Here is a 24,877-nt window from a genome sequence, read left to right on the forward strand (position 1 = left end):
ATATTTATATTTAATTTCAGCTTTATTTCAATTACAGAAACATATTTTTAATTGTTTAGTTTTCAGTAATAACACTGATAGCCAGTGTGCTTGTTATTTCTATCATTGCAAAAATATTTCTTAAAAAACTTTAGTTACTTTTTATTTCAATTTAATTTTAGTACTTCAACTTCAACTTATTTTAATTTCAATTAACGGCAAAATCAAATGTTCGAATTTAAAAAATTTAAGTTTAAGGTAAAGGTTTTTTTTTTACTTCAGTTTAATTTCAATTACTGAAAATGATTTTTTATGGTTTAGTTTTAGTTAATATAACACTGCTGACTGATAATGATATGCTTTTGTCATTTTTATTTTTTTATATTTCTATATAGGTTTAATTTATTTTTTATTTTAGTTTAGGTTTTAGTCATTTTAGTTCTTCAACAAATTTATTTTATTTCAGGTTGCTGCAAGGCAAATTATTTTTTTATTAAAATATGTATGAAAAGTATTTTTCATCTTATATTTATATTTTATTTATTTCAGCTTTATTTGAAATACAAAACAGGTTTTTAATAGTTTTAGTTAACAGGAGTCTTCCATTTTAATCTTTTTTTTATTTTATTTTAAAAGTTTAATTCTTTATGAAATGCTCCAGAAATATTACCGAAACAAAACATTATGAAAATGTTCTTGAGTCTCAACCCTAGATTGAATAGTGAATTTTGGCAAAAATAAAATAGTGCACCTATAATTGAAGCATGTATCCTGATAAACGTGAACCACAAACACAACTGAGAAAGTAACTCACGGTGAGCATCGGTGTAGTCAGGAGACCCCAGGCAAAAAACTCCAGGAAGATGACCACAACAGCATGATAGACGCTAGGCTTCCCGATACCCTGCTGGACCTGCAGCATCACACACATAAACAGGTCTTTATTAATAATGCTAATCATAATGGTGAATGCCAGACTCCTCGGCTTTCAATGGGACTCGTCTCATTGTTATTCCTCCGGGACGTTTGGACACAAAAGACGAAAGAGATTCAGCCGTGCCAAACTCTCAGTCCACAGTCTAATAATGTGTTAAAGAATTCACTGTGATGCTTAATATGCACTCGCCAGAATGTCTTATGAATGAAAAAGTGAGTTAATAATGTAATTTAATCTCATTTATATATGAAGCAGGAAACACAGGGACGTTATTTTGGCTGAAAACAGGAAACTTGTTTCTCATGCAGACATGATGCAGCAGAGAGTTTGGGACAGAAGTTATGTAATGGACAACATTTAACTCTCTCTGGAGTTCTCTGAATCTTTCATGGATCTGTGAAGCTTTTCAAGGCTCTATGAGCTCATCTTGTGTAATGTGATAGAAAAGTTTTAAATATACATCAGTAATACAAACAAAACAAAGTGTTATGTGAGTTGCATGTATGAATTTTAAACAACATTATGTGCTGGTTTATCTATTTCCTCTAATTATTGTAGTTGTTTTGCATGACTGTATGTTTAGAAAGAGTAGAAAAGTATGGCATTCTGTAAAAATACATTTCAAAATCTTTTTTTGTACTTTCAAATTAATTCAATTTATTATTAAATATATACATATACATGCATTTATAATAAAAAAATATATAAAATACATATCTTTATATAAATAAATATATATAAATAAAGTTAGTCATGGCCAAAAATATCGGCACCCTTAGTAAATATGATTAAAGAAAGCTGTGAAAATCGATATCTCTGAAGTATATTCCCATTCATATTCACAATTTTGAGCACTCCAGGGTGATTATGAACATGAAATTATCCAGCCATGGCTTCCTGTTTCAGAGAAATATAAATAGGAGGGAAAAGGCTCTATGCCTCTATGTCATCCATCACAATGAGAAAAACCAAAGAATGTATTTCTGATGTGCAGAAAAAGATAATTGAGCTTCACAAATTAGTAAAGTGGCTTTAAGAAAAGAGCTAGAGCAGTGAAAATTCCCATTTCCACCATCAGGACAATAATTAATAATTTCCAATCAACATAAAATATTACAAAACTGCCTGGAAGAGGACGTGTGTCTGTATCGTCCTAATGCACGGTGAGAAGGAGAGTTTGAGTGGCTAAAGACTCTCCAAGGACCACAGCTGGAGAATTGCAGAAAATAGTTGAGTCTCGGGGTCAGAAAACCTTTAAAAAAATTGTCAAACAGCACCTACATCACCACATGTTGTTTGGGAGGGTTTCAAGAAAAATTCTCCTCGCTCATCCAAAAACAAACTCCAGCATATTCAGTTATCAGACACGACTGGAACTTCAAATGGGACTGGCTTCTATGGTCAGATGAAACTAAAAATGATCTTTTTAGCAGCAAACACTCAAGATGGGTTTGGTGAACACAGAGATAAAAAGTATATCATGTGTACAATGAAATATAATGCTGTATTTTTGATGTTGTGGGCCTATATTTCTGCTGGAGGTCCTGGACATCTTGTTTAGACACATGGCATCATGGATTCTATCAAATACCAACAGATAAAAAAAATCAATAAGTGACTGACTCTGTTAGAAATCTTATAATGGGCCATGTTTGGATCTTCCAACCGTACAATAATACAAACACAAACCTTAAAAAAACACCACAAAAATGGGTCACTGAGCACAAAACCAAGCTTCTGCTGGCCATTCCAGTCCTCTGACCTGAACCCTGTAGAAAATGAGTGAACTGAAGAGAAGAAGCACCAACATGGAGCTGGGAATCTAAAGGGTCTGGAGTGATTCTGGATGAAGGAATGGTCTCTGATCTCTTGTCAGGTGTTCTCTAACCTCATCAGGCATTATAGGAGAACATTTAGAGCTGTTAAACTGACAAATGGAGGTTTCAAAAAGTATTGAATAAAAGGGTGCCATTAATTGTGGCCAATGTGTATTAGAGAAAAACATTTATTTCATAATGATATTTTCCCCATTTTAAATTCTTATTATCCAATGAAAGGTTAGATTTTTGTGAATTTCTAAAATAAAAGATCAAAAGGATTAACGATACAGATTAATTTTCACAGCCACCTTTGATCATATTTACCAAGGGTGCCGATATTTTTGGCCATGACCGTACATACACACACACACACACACACACACAATACTTTATATTTTATGCGCATAAATAAATATTTAAATATGCAATATATGTAACTTTAAATGGGGTCATCGGATGCCCATTTTCCACAAGTTGATATGATGCTTTAGGGTCTTAATGGAAAGTCTGTAACATACTTTGGTTAAAATTTCTCAATGGTAGTGTAAAAAACACCTTTTTTACCATGTCAAAATCAGCTGTTTTCAGCAAGCCGTTTTTTAGTCCATGTTGCTTTAAATGCTAATGAGCTCTGCTGACCCCGAACAGACTACTAAACTTTAGCCGCGAATCTGGCTAACTAGCACGTTATTAGGAAAGGTGATTTGCAAAGACTCATAAAAAAAAAACCTTATACTCACTTCTTCTGTAGATGAAGCTAGATCACGAATGATTCACGCGAACATAGATGCATTTAGGCAGATCGGGGATTGGCGCATTACCTTCAAAACGAAAGTAACGTTAATCCTCTCCGTCTTCAGCGGCTCAGATGTCAGGAGTAACTAACGACTGCTATATTCATTACTACATCCAACAACAAAACACCTCAATCGCTTAATCAGAGACGTTCTTGTCTTCCCCTGCACCGGAGTCGACACAATGGCGGACAGCTCTCAGCTCACTCAGGGCGGGTCTAAGGTAAGACAGTCTTGTCAATCAACTATCGTGGGAGCAGCCTGCGCAGAACTACGTCATTCTGACAGGAATCTAAGAACAGCCCGATTTGAGAAAGAGGATTTTAAAATAGGGATCTTTAAAAAAACCACTTGGTGGATTTTTATTATTATAGGATGGATGTGTACACACACTTCCTACACACATTTATGTTCAAACAACTTGTAAAGTGAATTTTGCATTCGATGACCCCTTTAAATATAATTTAAAGTCACATATATATGTATTTATTTTATAGTTTATTATAAATGCATGTATATATAATTATTATATAGTTATACTTATATAACTTTGTGCATATATATGTATATACACACATATTATAATTACATATTTTATAATATACAAGTATACTATATAAAACATTTTTATATAAAATTATAAACGATTATATAAAATTTTATTTACATTTTTTATAAATGTTTATATAAAATATATTTAAAATACACATATATAGTTGAGCAAACCATCAAATTAGTAAATAAAGATTTATCTTATTAATTATTAAAAATAAAAGTCTTATTTGAATAGTTTGTTCTGTCTTTAGATCAACAGGATGCGCGAATTACATCACAGACTGTAAGTAATGAATGAATGAAGATTCCGGCGTCCCCATGACAACAGACTGAGCTCGTGAGAGGCGCACGTGAGTCAGATAGGTGTTGTGCTCGAGCTCGCGTCAGTTACGTAATAACCGACAGCGGCGCTTCAATCGGCCAATGTAGCATTAGCATCAACTCACCCTGCTAAAAACCATCGATATCGCATATGACACCTATCGATACACTGTGAGAAATGTTATAAAGACCGTAAACATCATTACGACAATAAAACGACAATTCAATCGCAGTTTAAAAAAAATCTAAATGTTGTGATTTGTCAGCTAGCCGAAGCGCTATGAGCGCTCCTGCACACGTATGTACGATTAATAAGAATTAACGCTTATACATGCGTATTATAAAAGCAATGAGCCATTTAAATACACATTTTATTATTGTAAATGTTTTTAAGGAAGATACCGTAGCTAAAATTAACAGAGAAACAGACGCTCCAATGAATGAATGAATGAATGAATGAGTCTCAACGGCACATGATGAATTTGAGATGTTTGCGTCATGTGTGTTATTCTTACCGGATTGTCATGCTTCATTATGATCCTCTTGACCAGCACAACTCGACTGGTGTGTTTTGGGTCTTTGTCGCCCTGGGCCATCATCATCTTCTTCATCATCTCATCACATCTCGTGTGAGGAACGTAAAATCCGTCCTGCTGCGTGCATATCTGCGCTCCGCCGCCTCCTTCCAGCTTTACTGTCGAGTACAGCCGTCCAACCGGCCAAAAAAAAAATCAGTTCCGATCGGTTATTTGCATCCAGTAATAAGCAGACTGTACGGATGAAATGGTGCCGCTCTGCCGTGTGTTACGTGATCGCAGTGCGCAGAACAGCGCCGCCGCGCGGTCAGACTGAGAAACAGCGAACAGCTGTTCCTGAGCCAGCTTCACACGATGCTGTGGATTCATCCGCGGCGGAGGACGCTGGTCTCGACTGATCTGGACTCAGGATGACGGTCCGGTTTCTCACTGGGCGAGTGACAGAGGTGCGTCACGCTTTTTACCTTATCAGATGATGTTTTCCGTTTTCAGAGGATGTTACCAAGGCTCAGACCAATAGATCACGGTGGAGTAGATGATGAGACTTCACTATTATTATTACAGGTTACTATAAATAACTTTATTTATTTATTTAAAGCCTGTTTTTTCACATATGAAGAGTCCAGATGCAAAAGCCTCTAAGTGCCTTTTGAAATTTTGTTCTAAAATGAGCATTTTTCTCAGGCACCTATATGTGTAGGTTCAGTAATTTCACTTTAATGGCAATGAATAGGTTATTTTAATTGCCATTAAAGTGAAATAACTGAACATAAATATGAGCCTGATAAAAATGCATTTTAGAACAAAATTTCAAACAGCACTTAGAGGCTTTTGCATCTGAACTGTTCATATACAGTACTGGTCAAAGTTTGAAATAATTTACATTTTTAAATGTTTTTGCAAGAAATTTTACCAAAAGCTGCAAAACATACCATAAAACAGTAATATTGTGAAATCATATTATAGTCTTATGTGTTTTCTATTTGGAAATATTTTAAAATGTAATTTACTCCTGCAATGGCAAAGCTAAATTTTCAGCAGCCATTACTTCATGATGATCCTTCAGAAATTATTCCATGTATTAGAGCCCTTTTTGACTACTCAAAAGAGAATATAGGGAGATATACTTAATTTGTGTTTCATGCTAGTGAAATTTCACATACACAAATAAAAATGTACTGGCTCTAAAGCTCTCTTTTCTTTATTCAGTTGATCTGGACAAGTACATGGAAACTGAACAAAACTCTGTTAATCCTAAAGCAATGAGAACTGTATCTCTCCTTTGTGTCCTCTCAAGGTGTACATTTATTACATTTTTTAACCCAGATGGCTTTGCTACACTAACCATAGTTTTACCATGGTATTTGTAGTAAAACTGTGGTTATACAACTACACCTTTACCATAATAATGGTTAACTTTAGTGATTTTTATCTGTATACTTTCTTTTTCTTTTTGTTTTCTCTTTTAACTGTACTGCCTTAATGGTTTGATGTTTTGTATTGTTTAATAAAGAAATGATTCACAAACCTGCTCTGAAGTTTCGATCTAAAACAAGTGATTCCCGATACGCGCTCTGAACTTCCCAAAAAAAGCACTCCGAATTTACAATCTGAATCAAATTATTCGCAAATCTGCTCCGAAGTCCCAATCTGAATCAAATGATTCGCGATCCTGCTCCGAAGTTTCGTTCTGAATCAAATGATTCACAAATCTGCTCTGAAGTCCCGATCTGAATCAAATGATTCGCAAACCCGCTCTGAAGTTTTGATCTGAATCAAATGATTTACGAACCTGCTCCGAAGTTCCAAAAGATTCGCAAACCTGCTCTGAATCTCCGATCCAAATCAAATGATTTGCGATGTACGCAATCCATGCTCTGAAGTCCCAGTCTGAATCAAATGAACCTGCTCTGAAGAAATCAAATGATTCACAAACCCGTTCCGATCTGAATCAAAAGACCCGCTTTGAATCTCCGATTAAATCAAATGTTTGCAATACGACCTCTGACCTGATCTGAATAAAAATGGTTTGAGCGCTTCTAAACAGTGAATCATTTTGCAACACTGTCAGCTTAGAAATAAGTGAAAAAAGTATGATTTTATTATGCACCTGTAAATACTTCACTGTGGACTGTACATTTTTGGCACTGTAAATAAATTACACCGTGCACGATAGTGCTGTTGCTGGTGAGCCATCATTTTTTTACATCTTTATGGACACTTGTTACGTCCCCCAAGCGAGCTGGTGGTACTCGCTTTATCACAGTTGGTGGCGGCAGTGGGAAGGCTACCCGCAAGACGGCGCCAAAAAGGAAGGAAACCCAGGACGGGTTTACGATCCCAGGTGAAGGCGGGGACTGAGGAGGATGTGACTTGGGATTCAGTGGAGACTACAGAGGATGAGGAGGTAGCTGCAAGTCTTCCTGAGGCCTCACCAAAGCACAGTCCAGCACAGTCCAAGCCCATCAATCCAGGCACTACATCTGGCGAAGGAATAGTGACCCTGATGCGCAAGTTTCTTGACGCACAAGAGCAGAGGAAGGAGAGATATCTGCGGGAGCTCCGAGGTCTACGGGAGACCATCGTGCTGTCTATCCGGCCTACCAATACCAGCAGCACCGAGAGTATCCACACGAGCCGTGCCAGCACGTGATCCAGACTCCCCAACGGTTCCTGCTCCGAGTCAGCTGACGCAACGCTCCGAACTAAAGATGCCGGTCTTTCAGCAGGGGGAAGACATTGAAAACTATCTTCGACGGTTTGAGCGTCTGGCCAGGACCTGAGGTGGCCTGAGGAGGATTGGAGCTACCGGCTTGTTCCGTTACTGACAGGGCAGGCACTGGAGGCATACCTAGTGATGGACGAGGAGCAGGCTGAGGTGTATGCTGATCTAAAGGAAGCACTGCTAGAGAAGTTTAAAATCTCACCGGAAACTTACAGCCAGCGCTTCCGAGCAACCACTGTTCCAGCTGGGGAATCACTGACAGAGACCTACCATTGCTTAAGGAATCTGTATTATCGCTGGGTATGACCTGAGGAACACTCTAAGGAGGAGATCGGTGAGACCATCATCCTTGAGCAGCTTCTTCGTGTGCTCCCATATGATACCCGCACATGGGTGCGAGAGCATGAGCCGACGGCAGCAAGGCTGGCTCAACAGTACCTAAATGCTCACCGTGGAGGTCCACGCACTCAACCATCTAGACTAGAGGTACTGTACGCTCTGTTTCAGATAACACTGGTGTTGTGACTGAGAGGGGTCGTGTAGAACATACAGGTGGACAGGGGCTAAAGTCAACAGTAGGCCAACAGCCAGGTCACAAAGCATCAGTGTGTCCTGCGCGCAATGCAAAACTGACTGGATTCTGTTACTGTATGTTCCCAGAGAGGAAGACAGTGCAAAAGACTCTGTAGGGGAAAGTCAAACTGTGTGTACTGTAACTGTTAATGGACATTCTTTGCAAGCTCTTTTGGATACTGGAAGTTCTCTCTCGTTACTGAAACCATGTTTTGTGTCAAATGTCAGTTATATGAACACCACTTCTGTTCAGTGTGTGCATGGGGACATTAAGCAGTATCCCCGAGCTGAAGTGATTGTGGGTGTACAGGATCAATTGTATTTGTTGAATGTTGCCATTGTTGAAAACCTACCAGCAGACATGATTTTGGGACGGGATTTGCCAATACTCTGTGAACTGTTACAAACCACCAAAGACTCTGAGACTGTTTCTGCCACTGTAAATCTGTCATGTCCTACTGTCACTCAGGCACAAGCCAAAGCAGGTCTGCAGCCATTGCCAGACTTAGACAGTAGTCTGTTGCAAGGCAGGACCCAAGGGCCCTAGAAAGTCACGCTGACAGTGGCGGGTAGAGAAGTACCTGGGTACCCCAGCCTCTGAGACATCTGTGGAATGTCTTGATGCTGGTGGCTGGAGGATCCCAGAGAATATCTCAAAACTGCAAAGAGAGGATGAGTCTTTAAAACCACTGTCTGAGAAGGCTGAGTGTGATAATGTGTACAATCTGTGCAAGGAAATGTATGTGGTGATAAATGGAGTGTTGTATTTGCAAGCAAATGATGTGACACGTTTGATTGTTCCAACTTGTTGTCGCCATGTTGTCTTACATTTAGCACACACTGTCCCCTGGGCTGGTCACCTGGGCCAGCAGAAAACTTATGCACGCATTCACTCACGCTTTCACTGGCCCTGTACTATATTCTGATGTACAGACATATTGCACCACATGCGCCATCTGTGTTGTGACTAGTGTTGTGTCCCAGTGGGGCACAACTTTATCACAGGGCTGGACAGATGAATGGCCGGCGAACTTGACTGATGAACGGCCGGCGGGCTTGGGTTAGCTGCAGCCGGCGCACTTGACTGACGAGCGGCCAGCGGACTCATAGCACTTGCGGTGATCCCACCGAACTCCCATGCTGAATTTCAGCAGGCTAGGGCGAGATGACGAGCAGCGACTTCCATGCTGCGGGAAAAAACAGCAAAACAAAAACTTTCAAAAACAGAAAACAAAACGGGTAGAAAGGGCGCCTCTTTTTGTATGGGTCCAGTATTCTGTCACGATAAGCACACACACAAGGGAATCGAGGAGACGAGGATAAACTTAACATAAACAGTCTTTTAATAAGCCAAACTCAGAATCCAGGGGACACAGAACAGGCAAAGACACACATTGCTTTGTCTTTTTTTGTGTCTACCATGTTATCCTGTGATCCCACCTTTTTGTTTCCTTGGTCACGCCCTCTTGTTTAGCCCTTGTCTTGTCCTCGTTTCCTTAACTGTGCTCACCTGGCCCTCATGTACTTTCCTCCCTTTATATTGTGCCATTTTTCCTCTTGTGTCTTGGTTCGTCTTGTGCTATAGAGACAGTTTCTGACTTGCTGCTCTATAGTCCAGTCTTGCGCTGTTATTGTGTATCCTTGCTGCAGTTTTGCTCTTGATTTTCTATCTTTTGGTTTTGTTTCTCAGTAATCTTGTTTATATTTACTTGTAATATCATCTTAGTTGTTCATCAGTCTTGTTTCTAGTCTTGAACTACTTGGATTTTATACTTTAGTTTTTCATTAGTCTAAATTTAGATATTTCCTTTACTTTTTGTTTTTTGTTTTTGTTTTACTTCTTATTTTCTTGTTATTTTTTCCCCGTTTTATTACATGTTGTTTCTCCTCGTGATGCTGAGTAGTGTTGTTGTGTGGTTTTGAGTGCTGTCTTGTTTGGTCTTGTTGTGTGTTTGTGCTGTGTGTTCCCTCCAGTCGTGCTCTACCAGCCTGAGACTCCCTGCCTGTCGGTTCCCCAAGGCAGTCTGCCAACCAACCCTGGTGCTGAGAATCTATCTCTGATACTGGCCTGCTTTAAGTCCCTTCACTCTGATTGCACGCTCTACTACTCCCTGCTCTGGCCTTTTCCCCATTCTTCTGCCTGATTTGGCCACCAACTGGGACTGTTCTCCAGACCGTCTACCTCTGGAGGCATAGTTCTCTTCCCGCTGGTTGGAATTGTCTCAAGATTGTTCACCCCTGAACTTGTGCTTTCAATAAATATTTGATTCACTCACACTGTATTTGGGTCACTTCCTGCTGACCCTGACATACTTGGTGAAACACTCCATTAACAAAAGTTAAAGAGGGTAAACTTTATCATTCAGCTGAACTGTTCTCACATGTTAAATGTGTGTCCTTGAGAGAGTGCAGTTTTCTATACTTTAACTTCTCTGGTAATATCAATGGTGTGACCTATCAGCAGCTGAAATTACAACAACAGTGGTTACATACATATTTCATTCTTCGATCATAATCATTGCTAGGGACAATTTAGCAGTCACTGGATATTGTAGGGACATGTCATAGCGTTCCTAAATTCTACGCTCTTGCCTGGAACTACTTGAGCCATGCTGTAGGCCTGAAAAATCTGTAATAAGAAATAAATAAGAAAAACAGGAAGCAAAAAAGCAAGCTAAGCTAAACATTACTGTAAAATAATGCATTATTTATTATAAAATATAAAAACAGATTTTGTAGTTTTATTAGTTTTATTTAAAAGTGTTTAAAATCTATTTGTATTTTTTTTTTTTTAAGTGTTTTTGTTGCGTTAAGCGGTGACCTTTTATAAAATATAAAAACAGATTATGGGTTCTATAATATTGTTTTTTTATTTAAAAGTGTTTACAAATGACTTAATTTTGGTTTATTTAAAAGTATGTTTCTTTGTGTAGCCTGTTATAAGGACCTTTTATAAAATAAAATGACAGATTATGTAGTTTTATAACATTGTTTTATAAATAAATATATTGTTTAAAGTTATTGAGTCTATTTAAATCAATCAATTTAATATTAATGGGTTTTACTGAAACAATTTGGCTTAAAACTTAACTATTTTTATGGTTTGCATCAATTAAGTTAAATGGGTCTCAGTGGCAGCAGGTCTGTTAGCATGATGAGCTGCTGAAGTTTGTTTATCTGTATCACTAGGCAACCGCTTTCCTCATCTTACCACTGAACCTGTATGTGAATGAATCCCAATGGACAGGAAAACATTTAGCACATGATCTGCTCCCTGCTGATTTTCACAGGGCGTAGATTAAAGAAATTAACTGTAAGACAATAACTACAGTAAAATGGCTTTAGCAAGTGGACATTGGGTTGACAAGGAAATTGCAGGAGTCCCACCAAGCCCAAGGTGAGTTCATTCTGCTTGCAGATGTTTATGTAATGCCATAAGGAGTAAAATATATTAAAATAAGCATTATAATTATAATTTACAGATATGGCCATGCGATGACTGTAGCAGGAAATATCGCTTTCTTGTTTGGAGGAGCATCCAGCGCGATCACAGAGGTGTGTGAATTCAAGAAACCACTGAAAACATATGTTCTTATTTCATAAATATTATTGATTCAAACATAGTGCCTGTGCAATTGTTTTTTTGTTTTGTTTTTGTCCTTAGGATGATCCTACAATATATCTGAATGACTTTTACATGATAACAGGTAAAATATAAAATATTGGTGAAATATTTGGTGAAAATTTTGCTATTAACACACAAGTGAATGTTGAATGACTTATGAGTTTGCATCTTTTCAAGTGTATTTTTCTTCTGTTTTAGTTTCACCTAATCAAGTTACATGGGAGCTGATGCCTCAGAAAGGTGATGTTCCCACAGTAAGAGAAGGACACACTTTATGGTAATGAGAGAGTTCATATATTAATATTTAAAGCTGAAACCTCCACTGTTCAGAATTTGAGGTCAGTAAAGTCTCTTCTGCTCACCAGGGCTGCATTTATTTGTTTGAAAATAGTTGAAAAAAAAAGATTGGGAATTATTATTACAATTTAAATTTATTTATTATATTTTAAATATATATTCTTTAAATATTTCAAAATGTAATTATTTAATTATGAGTATTTTCCCCTCCATATATACAGATGGTGTATAGTAATATATTTTTTTTCAACTGTGCATTTTAAAATTTAGATTAACCTGCAAATACTACAAATAAAAGGTGTTATTTTTTTATAAAAAGTGTTAATTTAAAAAAAAAATATATATATATTTATTCTAAAATATAAAAACAATTGTAAAAATAATTGTTTTTACATTTTATAATGCATTTATTTAATCAATAATACAGTACATTTGTGAAATATTATTGCAATTTCAAATAACTGTTTTCTATTTTAATATGCCGATTTGCTGCTCAAGAAACATTTCTGATTATTATCAATGTTGAAAACAGTTGTGCTGTCCAATATTTTTGTGGAAACCATGATACATTTCATTTTTCAGGATTCTTTGATGAATAGAAAGTTCAAAAGAATAGCATTTATTTGAAATAGAATCTTTTGTAACATTATACATTTCTTTACTGTCACTTTTGATCAATTTAATGCATCCTTGCAGAGTAAAAAATATACATTTCCTTTCAAAAAAAACTTACTGGCCCCAAACCTTTAAACAGTAGTGTGTATGTACAGTAATTTTGATAATAAATCAGAAGTGCATCATCAAAACACGCTTCCTTTTTTCCTATAGTGTCGTTAAAGGGAAACTCTACTTATTTGGAGGTTCTTCACATCCTGAAGCTAAAGAGTGTCTCCCAGGCGTGTATTGCTTCGACATTGGTGAGACTGTAGATCTTGTAAATGTGTAAATGCATGTGACTTTATGATGAAACTGAACAGCTTGTGTTGTTGTCGTCGTGTTGATGTGGATTGTCTTGTGCGTCAGTGACGTTGACGTGGGAGAAGCTGTTGACTGGAGGAGTGTGTCTACAGACTCTGAGACACAGCGCAGCGGCTCTGGGAGAGAATATCTATGTGTACGGAGGGATTCTGAACGGCGTCCCTACAGATGACCTCATGATGTTCAACACCGGTCAGTACTGTGAGGACCATCTCAGACACTGGACTGCATTATTAGATGTGTTCAGTGATATTTGTGTTTGTTAACAATTCAGAGGCCTCTAAATGATCAAAACTTTGCTGATAAACCTGTCACACTCACACACAATCTACTGCATGCCTTCTGTCATCTGATTGACAGTTTAGAGCTTTTATCAAGTAAAAGGACTTTTAGTTTAATTGTACAAACACCTTCAGCTCGAACTTCATGTGTCTTTCTGCTGTCAAATCTTGACTGATTTTTATCAAGTAAATGTCAACTGTAGTCATATTTCCAGATGCACACTTACTGGACTGAAGTGCGTCTCAAATCTGACCATCAGGATCTTTTGAGGAACGTTTGTTTCCAGAAGCTTTACTTTCACTGTTCCTCAGCGGAGCAATGATCTTCCCAAGCCTCCAAAACATCTCACATCTTCTGAGGAGCGATTTCAATCTCAATCTTACTAAGACATATTATTGGAGATACAGAGTGACGACTGATATTTATATAATTTTTAATGTAAAACTGCTATATTTTTATAAAAATCTTTTTGATTTACATTACAAGCATCAGAATTTAATCACTTTTTGTCAATATAAATATCAGCATCTGCACCAAGTTGCATATTTTTGCTCATTTTGAATAAAACTGAGATTTACTCCATATTCTTCTCACTATATCAGACTATGAGCCATAAAAAGAAAGAAAGAAAAAAATCAACTTTTTCTGACTATTATCTCATATGCAAGGCTTTAAGTTGTTTTAAAAGAAATACTTCATGTGAAAATTTAAATTATGTCATTATTTGCTCTATCATGTTGTTCTCGTGTTGTTCTAAACTCAAAGAAATACTCTAAAAAGACCATGAAAGTCATAAATCAAATCCAAATTTAAGTCTTCATTCACTGATAATTGTTTTAATTATGGGATTAACTATTTTGTTAATAGCAACAGTATGTTGATGCTTTTCTTCTTTCAGTGTCGTTAAATTGGATGCCTATTAAAACTGCAGGAGCTCTGCCTTCAGCAAGGTAAATACTGATCTGACTGGAGCAGGAGATTAAACTGTAAAACTGTGTGTGTACATAAAAGAGCATATATTGTAACTTTATCAGACTGAATGATTGTTGGGAATGAAGCTGTAATTGTCGGCCATCTGTTCAAAACTGCAGTTTTATCATCTGTTTATTGTGTGGTTTTTCCTCTTCCAGAGATTTAAGCTCAGCATCTGCTGTCTCTGCATCTGATCGTCTTCTTCTGCTTCTCTTCTGTAGATATGATCACTCATTAGCTGTGGTGGGTGAGCAGATATTCCTGTTCAGTGGATCTTCAGAGGATGGGTCTCAAAGCAAAGACATGTACGCACTGAACACAGGTACAACACTGGGATACATTTATTCACATAGTAAAGATTGCAATTGAAGTGGCAAGACTAATGTACACAGCTTGTCTGACTGTAATGAACTAGTGAATGTGTTTTCCAATAGAGACTCTGGTCTGGGAACAGTGTAAGGTCAAAGGAGAGGCTCCTGTTGTTTGTGCCGGTCAAACCTTTACGCCACATCATGACAAGGTAAAAGAAGTTTATTTTACTGGAGTCAGGTTAAAGACTAGATTTAAGAGTTTTTGTTTGTTTGTTTCTCTCTTTTTTCTTTTTGAAAGAAATTAAAACTTTTATTCAAAGACATTTATAATGTTACAAAAGATTTCTGTTTCTAATAAATGCTGTTCTTTTGAACATTCATCAAAGAATCCTGAAAAATAAAATGTGTCACTGTTTTCACAAGCATGTTAACTGTTTTCAACATTGATAATAATCAGAAATGTTTATTAAGCAGCAAATCAGCATATTAGTATGATTTCTGAAGGATCATGTGACACTCAAGACTGGTGTAATGATGCTGAAAATTCAGATTTGGTCATAGAAATAAATTACATTTTAACATATATTCAAATAGAAAACAGGCTATTTAAATTGTAATTATATATTTTTTTAAATTCCAGTATTTTTGGTCAAATACCCTCCACTAATATTGGCAACCTTGGTAAATCTGAGCAAAGGTGGCTGTGAAAATAAATATGCATTGTTTATCCTTTTGATCTTTTATTCCAAAAATCACAAAATTCTAACCTATCATTGAAGTAAAACAATTGAAAGTGGGGAGAAAATCTCATGATGAAATAAATGTTTTTCTCCAATGAATGTTGGCCACAATTATTGGCACCCCTGGAAATTCTTATGAGTAAAATATCTCTGAAGTATATTCCCATTCATATTTACATTTTTTTAGCACACCAGGGAGACTAGGAGCATGAAATTGTCCAGCTATGACTTCCTGTTCCAAAGGATTATAAATATAAAGAAAACAAAGGACAAATTCCCTTAAAGGGGACAGGGGGGCTCGAGGTCCGACAGTAAAGTGCCCTTGCGGTCCGGTGCCCCCGGTCTGCGATTTCTGCCGTGGGTAGGGGTGTTTGAAATGACGATTTTTGATCGTGGACTATAAAAATGTCTCCACCATCTGCTTTTTTGAAGAAATATCGTAGTATCATACTAGCGTGCATTCCATCAGCTGCAGTTCTGGCGCCTCCGTCTCTATATACTGTACAACACCACATACATTCACATCAGCGTTAACTCAGCGGTAGAGTTACTCTCACGGGACACTGCACTTATTCACAATCACAAAAGTACATTATCTGCATCTGCATCAAAGACTTACTGGTTAAACGATTAATTCGTGTGCTGTTCTGACGAGCGCCTTTTCTGAGCACATACACCCAAAGCGCGTGCTCTAAAAAGCCCGTCAAACAGCGCCTGATTACTGAACTAAGTTATGTTTCGTGCTAATACTGTCAAAACACACAATATTTATGTATAGACTCAGTTGGTTATGTCTAAAATGAAAGTAAACAGCTGAGAGAAATGGATGCCTGCCTGTTCACCCTAAAATTGTAATTCTGTCATTATTCACTCACTCACATGTTGTCCCAAACCTGTATTAATTTCTTTCTTGTGCTGAACACAAAAGAAGATATTTTGAAGAATGTGGGTAACCAAACAGTTGCTGGTTCACATTGACTTTTAACAGCAGGAAAAAAATACTATGGAAGTCGCTGTAGACCAGCAACTGTTTGGTTTTCCACCTACTTCAAAATAGCATTTATTTTCAGCAGAAGAAACTCATTCAGGTTTAAAACAACTTTTGAGTGAGTAAATGACAGTATAAAAATAAAACACTAGCCTATTTTAATTTTGGGGTGAATTATTCCTTTAATGTTAACAAAACACCAAACACAAAGAGAAAAATCACTCACTACTCGACTGAAAAACTTTAATACAGTTAAACCTAATCCTCTTCAGCGGCTCAGATGTCTGGAGTAAATGATGACTGCTATGTTCATCATTATTACATCCAACAACAAAACACCTCAATCGCTTAGGAGTCATTCTTGTCTACATCTGCTCCGGCGGTGAAACAACTGATGACAGCTCACTCAGGTTGGTATGAGGTAAGACACCAGTGCAGTCTGTGCTGAAACGCTGCTGTCAATCAACTATCGTGGGAGGGGCCTCCTTCAGTGTGACATCACACAGACAGACTGCTCGATTTGAGAAAGGGGTAAAGATTTAACAAGTTTACAAAAAAACGCTGGGTGGATTTTTATCATTATAGGGTGGTTGTGTACACACACTGCCAACACACATTTCAGTTCAAACAACTTGTAAAAGTGCATGTAGCATTATATGACCCCTTTAATAGGAATCAATCTATATAGTGTTTTATTTTTATATTTGTTCATTCAATTTCTTGAATGCTCCTGCTAAATACACCTATTGTAGACTACCTGAAAATAAAACACTGTTTATTTTATTTGTATATTATGTGTATTTGTAATGTGTATCTTTGCTCTCATTTTTTAATAACAAAGATAAAATAATGACAACGATTTTTATTTTCACCCACTTTGGCCTAAATATCCGCCATACTTTTTTATATTTTGTTACCTTGAAAGGCTTTGTCTTTATAGTAGGGAAATTAGTTTGGCTGTACTGCTCAAACAACTTGTAAAATAGAAAATTCAACATGACAAAGAATTGTGATAATATTGTGAATCGTGATATTTCTAAAAAAAAATTGTGATACTTTTGCCATATCGCCCACCCCAGGCCGAGGGGGACCAAACCCATACACAACCCCTGCCCCTGCCCCTGCCCCTCCGGAGGTCTGTGCACGCCACTGCCTCTTTGGCGCTGACATTGTATATATCTCCAGTAATTACAGACCGCAGCTTCTCACTTATGCTAATAGGACAGAGAGCGTCACAAATGGGTGGGATTTTTTCCCCTCGGTGACGTGAACAGAGGGAGAATCTGAAACAGCTCTTTTGGAGAGACTGTTCATGATTTATTGATTTTAACAAAAAAATGAGTTGGTGGATTTTTAACAGTATAGGCTGGTTGTTTTCACACAGTGCAGCCATACAACTGTGTTCAAACACCTTATAAAAGTGATTTTTGCATGATAGGTCCCCTTTAACCATCCATCACAAGGAGTAAAACCAAACAATAAAGTTCTGATGTGCAGAACAAGATTGTTGAGCTTCACAAAATAGAAAGTTGCTATAAGACAAAAGCTACAGCATTGAAAATCCCCATTTCCACCATCAGGGCAATAATTAAGAGGTTCCAATCAACTAAAGATGTTACAAATCTGCCTGGAAGAGGACGTGTCTATATCGTCCTAATGCACGGTGAGGAGGAGAGTTTGAAAGACTCTCCAAGGACCACAGCTGGAGAATTGCAGAGATTAGTTGAGTCTTAGAGTCAGAAAGCCTAAAAAATATATATATCAACCAGCCCCTACATCACCACATATTGTTCAGGAGGGTTTCAAGAAAAATTCTCCTCGCTCATCCAAAAACAAAATCCAGCAAATTCAGTTATCAGACACGACTGGAACTTCAAATGGCCCTGGCTTCTATGGTCAGATGAAACTGAAAAAAATAGCTTTTTGGCAGCAAACCCACCAGATGAGTTTAGTACAAACAGGGATAAAAAGTACCCCATGCCCACGGTTAAATATACTGCTGGATGTTTGATGTTGTGGGCCTGTTTTTCTGCCAGAGGTCCTGCACATCTTGTTTAGACACATGGCATCATGGATTCTATCAAATACCAACAGATAAAAAAATCAGCCTGACTGCCTCTGTTAGAAATCTTATAATGGGCCATGTCTGGATCTTCCACCAGGACATCAATCCAAAACAAACATAAAAATCAACACAAAAATGGGTCACTGAGCACAAAACCAAGCTTCTGCTGGCCATTCCAGTCCTCTGACCTGAACCCTGTAGAAAATGAGTGAACTGAAGGGAAGAAGCACCAACATGGAGCTGGGAATCTAAAGGGTCTGGAGTGATTCTGGATGAAGGAATGGTCTCTGATCTCTTGTCAGGTGTTCTCTAACCTCATCAGGCATTATAGGAGAAAACTCAGGGCTGCTATCTTGGGAAAAGGACATTTCAATAATTGGATGCCAATAATTGTGGCCAACATGAACTAGAGAAAGCATTTATTTCACAATGAGATTTTCCCCCCATTTTCAATTGTTTTACTTCAATGAAAGGTTAGAATTTTGTGATTTTTTTTAATGAAAGATCAAAAGGATAAACAATGCAGATTTATTTTCACAGCCACCTTTGCTCATTTACCAAGGGACCCAAAATTTTGAACACTGGAGATTTTAGCTTTAAATATAAATGAGTATATAAGTGTATGCTTAAAATGCTGTGGCACAGGAATAAATTACATTGTAAAATATATTAATGTTGAAAACACGTATTTTAAATTCTAATAATATTACACAATTTTTTTTTTTGCTCAGTAAATTCAGCATTGATGAGCAGAAGAGACCTCTTGCAAAAACCTTTTCCTTTTGAACTTTTGAACAGTGGTGTATATTTTCTGAAATAAATGTGAATAAGTGGGAAAAATCAGTGCATAAACGCTGCAGTTGCAAACTGAAGTTTAATACTTAGAGTTTTGAAGTTCAATTACTTAAGAGTTTTAAAACAAACTTCAAGTGTGAGTGAAAGTAATAATGAAATTTTACTTTTAAAAAAGTCTCACTTTTCAAAATTTTTTGGATTCAGGATATTTACTTATTCGGAGGAACCATCACTAACCCAGATGGAGTTGTGTCATCAACCAATGAAATTCACAAATTAAGCATCGGTGAGATGAGAATTGAAACTGAGACTGAAGTACTGCTGCCAAGAACCTTTTTTCTCGTAGAGGTTTGCAGAGAATGAACAGACACTAACGCTGTTACACTCTTCCTGTTTCACCAGCAAAGATGAAATGGAAAGTACCGCTGTATGTTGGCATCCCTCCCTCCAGACGTCACGGACACACGGCTTTCATCGTCCACAGTCATGTATGTGTGTGTGTTAATGTTGGTTTTACATACAGTACCTTTCAAACGTTTAGACATTCAACTGTATCTAATAATCACAAAAAAATCTAAAGGCTTCTGCTTAAATGACTGACATTTGTATTATACTTTTTCAAATGGTGAAGATATTGAAGCATCATCAAATGCCATGAGCATTTTCCTCATTCAAAAGTTTTTAAACCATGATGCACCTCATGAAGTCGATGAACGTCCAGAATGAGCAAAACTGGAATATAGTTCAAATATAAGAGAGTTTTACTAGAGGCTTTTTACCAGAGGGTTTTTTTACTGAAAGCCCATTTCCACTAGGGATAAAAAAATAAAAAAGGTAATTGTGACTTTTTTTCTCACAATTCTGACTTCATAACATGCAATTGTGAGTTTATATCACGCAATTTTGACTTTATAACTCACAAATGCAAGTTTATATCTCATAATTCTGAGAAAAAAAGTCAGAGTTGCGACATGTAAACAATTGCAAGAAAAAAAATTGAATTGTGAGATAAAAGTCACAATTAACTTAAAATAACTTTTTTTATTCAGTGGTGGAAAAAAGATTCCACGTTACTAATATTCAACATATGAAAAATAATCAGATGAAGAATGAGTAAATTTTCAAAAATTTGATTGCAGTGTTATTTTAGTATTATTTATATTCTACTATATTATTTATTCATATTATATTTATGTTCAGTTTTAATTTTAATAATTTTGTTATGGGCTTTGTTGTATGTATTTCAGTTTAAATGTATTTAATTTCGGTTAGTTGCAACATTTAAAAAAATGCAAAACATTTTTATTTCAGCTTCATGATAATTACTAAAAACTTATTGGGTTTACAGGTTTTTTTCAACTGCGTACACACATTTTCAAAACTTTGCCTTTTTTTCAAAACTTTACACACAAATCTAAGAATTGCACGCACAAAATGCAAATTGCCTCACATCTCTTGCAAAATGAAGCACTGCATTAAAATATCAGAGTCCGAGGCTGAGAATTAGTGTATGGTTTTGCAGATTTGGTGTGTGCTTCTGCTGTTTGAGTGTCAGCTTTCAGAAAATGTGTGACAATTAAGTAAAGACCGTGTAAGCAGCTGAAAAGAATGTAAGTGAGTGTCTTTCTTACTGCTTGCAGCTTTATGTGTTTGGAGGCAAAAATGAAGAGCAAGATTTTAATGATTTGAAAATAATGAAATTAATAAACCCCTCAGAGAGGCAGCCAGGTAAATAACGCTTCTGTAAATACCAGTCATCTGTATTCATCTCTTCTGAGTCTGATCCATGATTGTTGTGTAGTGATGAAGGAGATTTTGTCTGAGTTTGGACTGCAGGGTGTCAGTAATAGGTGGGTGTGTTTCTCTGACTAAAACACAGTTTTCATTACTAGTTTCACATGAAAGTAACATTCTGTTATTCAAATCATTTCCACTTGATCAGCTTCGCCCCGACAAAGATTCCCAATGTGAAATACGAGCTGAGTCAGTCTCCAGTGACCGTGAAGAGCTACAGAAGTGAAAACACTCAGGTGATTAACGTTACAACACACACACTACAGTCAAATACATTGATCACAAGTGACAGTAAAGACATTTATAATGTTACAAAAGATTTCTGTTTCAAATAAATGCTGTTCTTTTGAACTTTCAATTCATCAGAGAATCCTGAAAAAAAAAATGTATTACGGTTTCCATAAAAATAAGAACCATTTTCAACATTGATAATTAATCAGAAATATCTCTTGAGCAGCAAATCAGCATATTAGATCATGTGACACTGAAGACTGGAGTAATGATGCTGAAAATTCAGCTTTGATCACAGCAATAAATTACATTTTAACATACATTCACATAAAAAAACAGCTGTTCTAAATTGTACTAATATTTCACAAATTTTACTGTATTTTTTATCAAATAAATGCAGGCCTGGAGAGCATAAGAGACTTATTTCAAAAGCATCCAAAAGAGAGATTTTAGCTTTAAATATAAATGAATATATAAGAGAAAATGCGCTTTAGGTCCATCATTTATTTATATGTCAGGAAATATATGATTTTGTAACCAATGCATCAAACTCATGTCGCTGTCATCCAGGTGAGCGTTCACAGAGATTTCAGTGCCGTTCGTGACGAGGCCATGAACATGATCCACAAAGCTTTTGCCCTGTTAGATGAGGAATTCCAAAAACTAGACAGGTAGAGATTATGCCTCATTGTTTATTTCACATTAACTGTCTAAAAATAATCACCTTATAAAGCAAAACTGAATCTGCTCTCATCTGAAACAGAGAAAAGGAAGCGCTTGCACGAGACACAGAGGCGCTACAAAACGAGCAAGATGCTCAAAACCAGCATCTGCTGAGACAGAAACAGGTGCTGCTGGTCAAACTGATGTCATGCGACTGAGTTTCTTGGACGTGTTTGCACTTGTTCTTCACGATGACTAACAGAAGCTTGCGGTTGTGATTGGACAGGAACTTCAGGATATGCTGGAACGACACAGGACTCAGAACGAGGCCTGGCTGCGCGCGCGAGCAGACGAGAATGACAGGGAGAGGAAGGAGCTGTGTAAACTGAGGGTGTGTGAGCACAATCATTCACTTCAGGCAAACCGCTGTCAGATGGAGACACCAGATTCTTTTAGCTTGGAGCAAATCGTTTTAGTGGTTTCATCTTTGAATAACTGTTATCGTGCTGTAGCATTCACTGATTGTTTTCTGTAAGTAATTAGTAACTGTTTTTTTTTTTTGTTTTTTTTACTTTTTGCATGAACTATGACTTTAAATAAAATGACATGAATTCATATACATACATTTAGTCATTTAGCAGAGACTTTAATCCAAAGCGACTTAGAAATGAGGACAATGGAAGCAATCAAAATCAACAAAAGAGCAATAACAAGTCTCAGTTTGCGTAACGCAGTACATGTAGCAAGGTTTTTTGTTTCTTTAATTATATAATAAATAAAAAGAAAACAAATAGAATAGAAAAAGAATAAGCAAGCTAGTGTTAGAGGCCTTTTTTGCTTTTGTTAACTGTGTTATAAATAAAAAGAAAAAAGATTAAAAAAGACTAGAGAAGTTAGTGTTATAATGTTACATATATAAATATATATATATATACAGTATATATATATATATATATATATATATATATATATATATATATATATTCAGTTGTTTCTATTGTTAGTAGTTAAAAATAGTCAAATGCCAAATAGACTGTAGTGCATGTCAGTGTTATATTATTTTGCATGCTATTGTAGTTTTTATTAATATTTTGAGGTTTTATTTTTAGTTTCCGTTTTACTTTTATTTTGTTATGTGCTTCTGTCATTTTTAGTTTTTTAACATTTCTATTTAGCTTTATTTCAGTTTTTGTCATTTTAGTACTTTAGCTTCAAATTATTTAAGTTAGTTGGCTGAAATAAAATTAGTGCTGTAAACATAAATATATTTAATAAACAAATATAACATTTTATTTAAATATATACATGCACACACATATATTATGTAAACAAAAACGTTTATTTGGATGCGATTAATTGTTCGACAGCACTAAATAAAATAATATATTATTTTTTATATTTTTATTTTTTTATATAATTTTTCTCATATTTCTATTTTATGTTATCTCTCACTCTGTATTCTTTGTATATATAAGAAATAGATAGATAGATAGATAGATAGATAGATAGATAGATAGATAGATAGATAGATAGATAGATAGATAGATAGATAGATAGAAATTATATGTACTGTAAACAATATAATGTATAATGTTTCAAAATACACTGTTTTTCTGATTTTTGAGCCAAAAGCTAAAATGCATTTTTGCATGAAATACTCTCTTAAAAGTCGAGTCAGCCGTGCCTGAATGAACGGTGATATTCTCTCACTGTAATGAATGAAATCATCTCTACAGGAGCCGCTCACACTGAACTCACATTCAAAACTCTGGCAAACGTCTCATTTTATGCGTGGAGAGACTGACAGCTGTTTAACATTTCAACATGCCAGTCTTTATTTATTGATTGGGTGTGAATCTTCCAGGAGGACGTGGTCCAGGAGCAGGAGAGGCTGAAAGAGGAGCAGTGCAATATCCAAAAACGCAGTGAGCAGCTCCTGTCCATTATGCAGCAGTTCAAAGGCATGTGAAGACACTGTCTCCATGGCAACCGCAGAGGGAGACGGCCCGAGTTTTGTTTGGGAAACAGCGAGATTATTGATGCCACTCCCTTACGGAGAGAGATTTGGGTTCGTCTGTCGGATGATGATTTGCTTATTCCACCGTGTGTGTGTGTGTGTGTGTTAATGAATGTCACAACGCATTAGACGACCTCGTTACCAGAGATACCTGTAGAGCACAGGATGATTTGTGACGCATGTGAAAAGATGAAGATGAACATGATGAAGTAAACTGAGGTTTACCACCAAGCCCCATGTCGTTTATTTTCATGTTTCTCCACAAGCTTGTGTTTTATATCAGTTGAGAGAACCTTGAGGCCCTCAGGTTACTAAACTGAATCTTGACCAGATATCAGTTATGAAAAAATGGTAGTCCAGGATTTATTTATTAAGTAATAACATTAAACATATAAGATGCTGTTATTCAAAGCAACTTGCAAACCAGGTCAATTTAATTAAGTAATTAAAATTAATATTAATTACAGAAAAAATGACTATATGACAATTTAATGAAAATGTATTGTATAATAAATACATAATATGCAAACCTTATACAGTCAGTCGCAAATATATATAATCTTTTATATTTTTAATGATTCTAGAAATAAACTTTTTATCAGACCTTACAGAGTGAAACGTCTATAAATATAAAACACAAATATAAAATAAATATATAATATGACTTTAATATGCATTTATATATTTATATATATATATATATATATATATATATATATATATAAATAATAACTTACTGAATTATATATATATATATATATAGCCTATATATTATACACACACATATACAGCCAACACATACAGTATATGACAATTTTACAAAAATGTATTACATAATAAATTTATAATATGCAAACCTTATACAGTCAATCCAAAATA

The 24,877-nt window shown here is 36.1% G+C and overlaps 2 protein-coding genes across 4 annotated transcripts in view; one reads left to right on the forward strand and one right to left on the reverse strand.

The window, feature by feature from the left end:
- Window positions 1-5,212, reverse strand: part of mfsd14ba (major facilitator superfamily domain containing 14Ba) — a 24,069-nt gene extending 18,857 nt beyond the window's left edge. The window contains exons 1-2 of the mRNA XM_058788629.1: window positions 4,922-5,212; window positions 794-892 (exon numbers count right to left, since the gene is read on the reverse strand). Of these exons, the coding sequence (XP_058644612.1) occupies window positions 794-892; window positions 4,922-5,020 (198 nt within the window). The 5' untranslated portion in view covers window positions 5,021-5,212. The remainder of the gene's footprint in view (window positions 1-793; window positions 893-4,921) is intronic.
- Window positions 5,213-5,265: 53 nt separating this feature from the next.
- zmp:0000001301 (uncharacterized) lies at window positions 5,266-24,194 on the forward strand. Of its 3 annotated transcripts, XM_058788625.1 has the most exons (19): window positions 5,266-5,388; window positions 11,430-11,637; window positions 11,723-11,795; window positions 11,905-11,947; window positions 12,064-12,142; window positions 12,991-13,079; window positions 13,186-13,332; window positions 14,321-14,372; window positions 14,616-14,716; window positions 14,829-14,914; window positions 19,498-19,579; window positions 19,696-19,781; window positions 20,934-21,021; window positions 21,095-21,143; window positions 21,236-21,323; window positions 21,889-21,989; window positions 22,082-22,166; window positions 22,268-22,372; window positions 23,846-24,194. In XM_058788625.1, the coding sequence occupies exons 2-19, from the start codon at window positions 11,576-11,578 to the stop codon at window positions 23,948-23,950; spliced, it is 1,521 nt and encodes a 506-aa protein (XP_058644608.1). In that variant the 5' UTR covers window positions 5,266-5,388; window positions 11,430-11,575; the 3' UTR covers window positions 23,951-24,194. The 3 variants fall into 3 exon arrangements, with proteins under 3 accessions (XP_058644608.1, XP_058644609.1, XP_058644611.1); XM_058788626.1 differs by lacking the exon at window positions 5,266-5,388 and having other exon boundaries at window positions 11,210-11,637; XM_058788628.1 differs by lacking the exons at window positions 5,266-5,388; window positions 11,430-11,637 and having other exon boundaries at window positions 11,753-11,795; window positions 12,064-12,105.
- The last annotated feature ends 683 nt before the right edge of the window (window positions 24,195-24,877 follow it).

Source organism: Onychostoma macrolepis, chromosome 10 (assembly GCF_012432095.1).
Source record: "Onychostoma macrolepis isolate SWU-2019 chromosome 10, ASM1243209v1, whole genome shotgun sequence".
Classification (NCBI taxonomy): domain Eukaryota; kingdom Metazoa; phylum Chordata; class Actinopteri; order Cypriniformes; family Cyprinidae; genus Onychostoma; species Onychostoma macrolepis.

What these genes read in the sequence shown, in the direction of transcription:
- zmp:0000001301 (XM_058788625.1), top strand. Translation starts at nt 11,576, where the DNA reads ATGGCTTTAGCAAGTGGACATTGGGTTGACAAGGAAATTGCAGGAGTC. An exon ending in CGTGTATTGCTTCGACATTG is followed by an intron (nt 13,080 to 13,185) that starts GTGAGACTGTAG and finishes CTTGTGCGTCAG; the next exon opens with TGACGTTGACGTGGGAGAAG. An exon ending in GAATTCCAAAAACTAGACAG is followed by an intron (nt 21,990 to 22,081) that starts GTAGAGATTATG and finishes CATCTGAAACAG; the next exon opens with AGAAAAGGAAGCGCTTGCAC.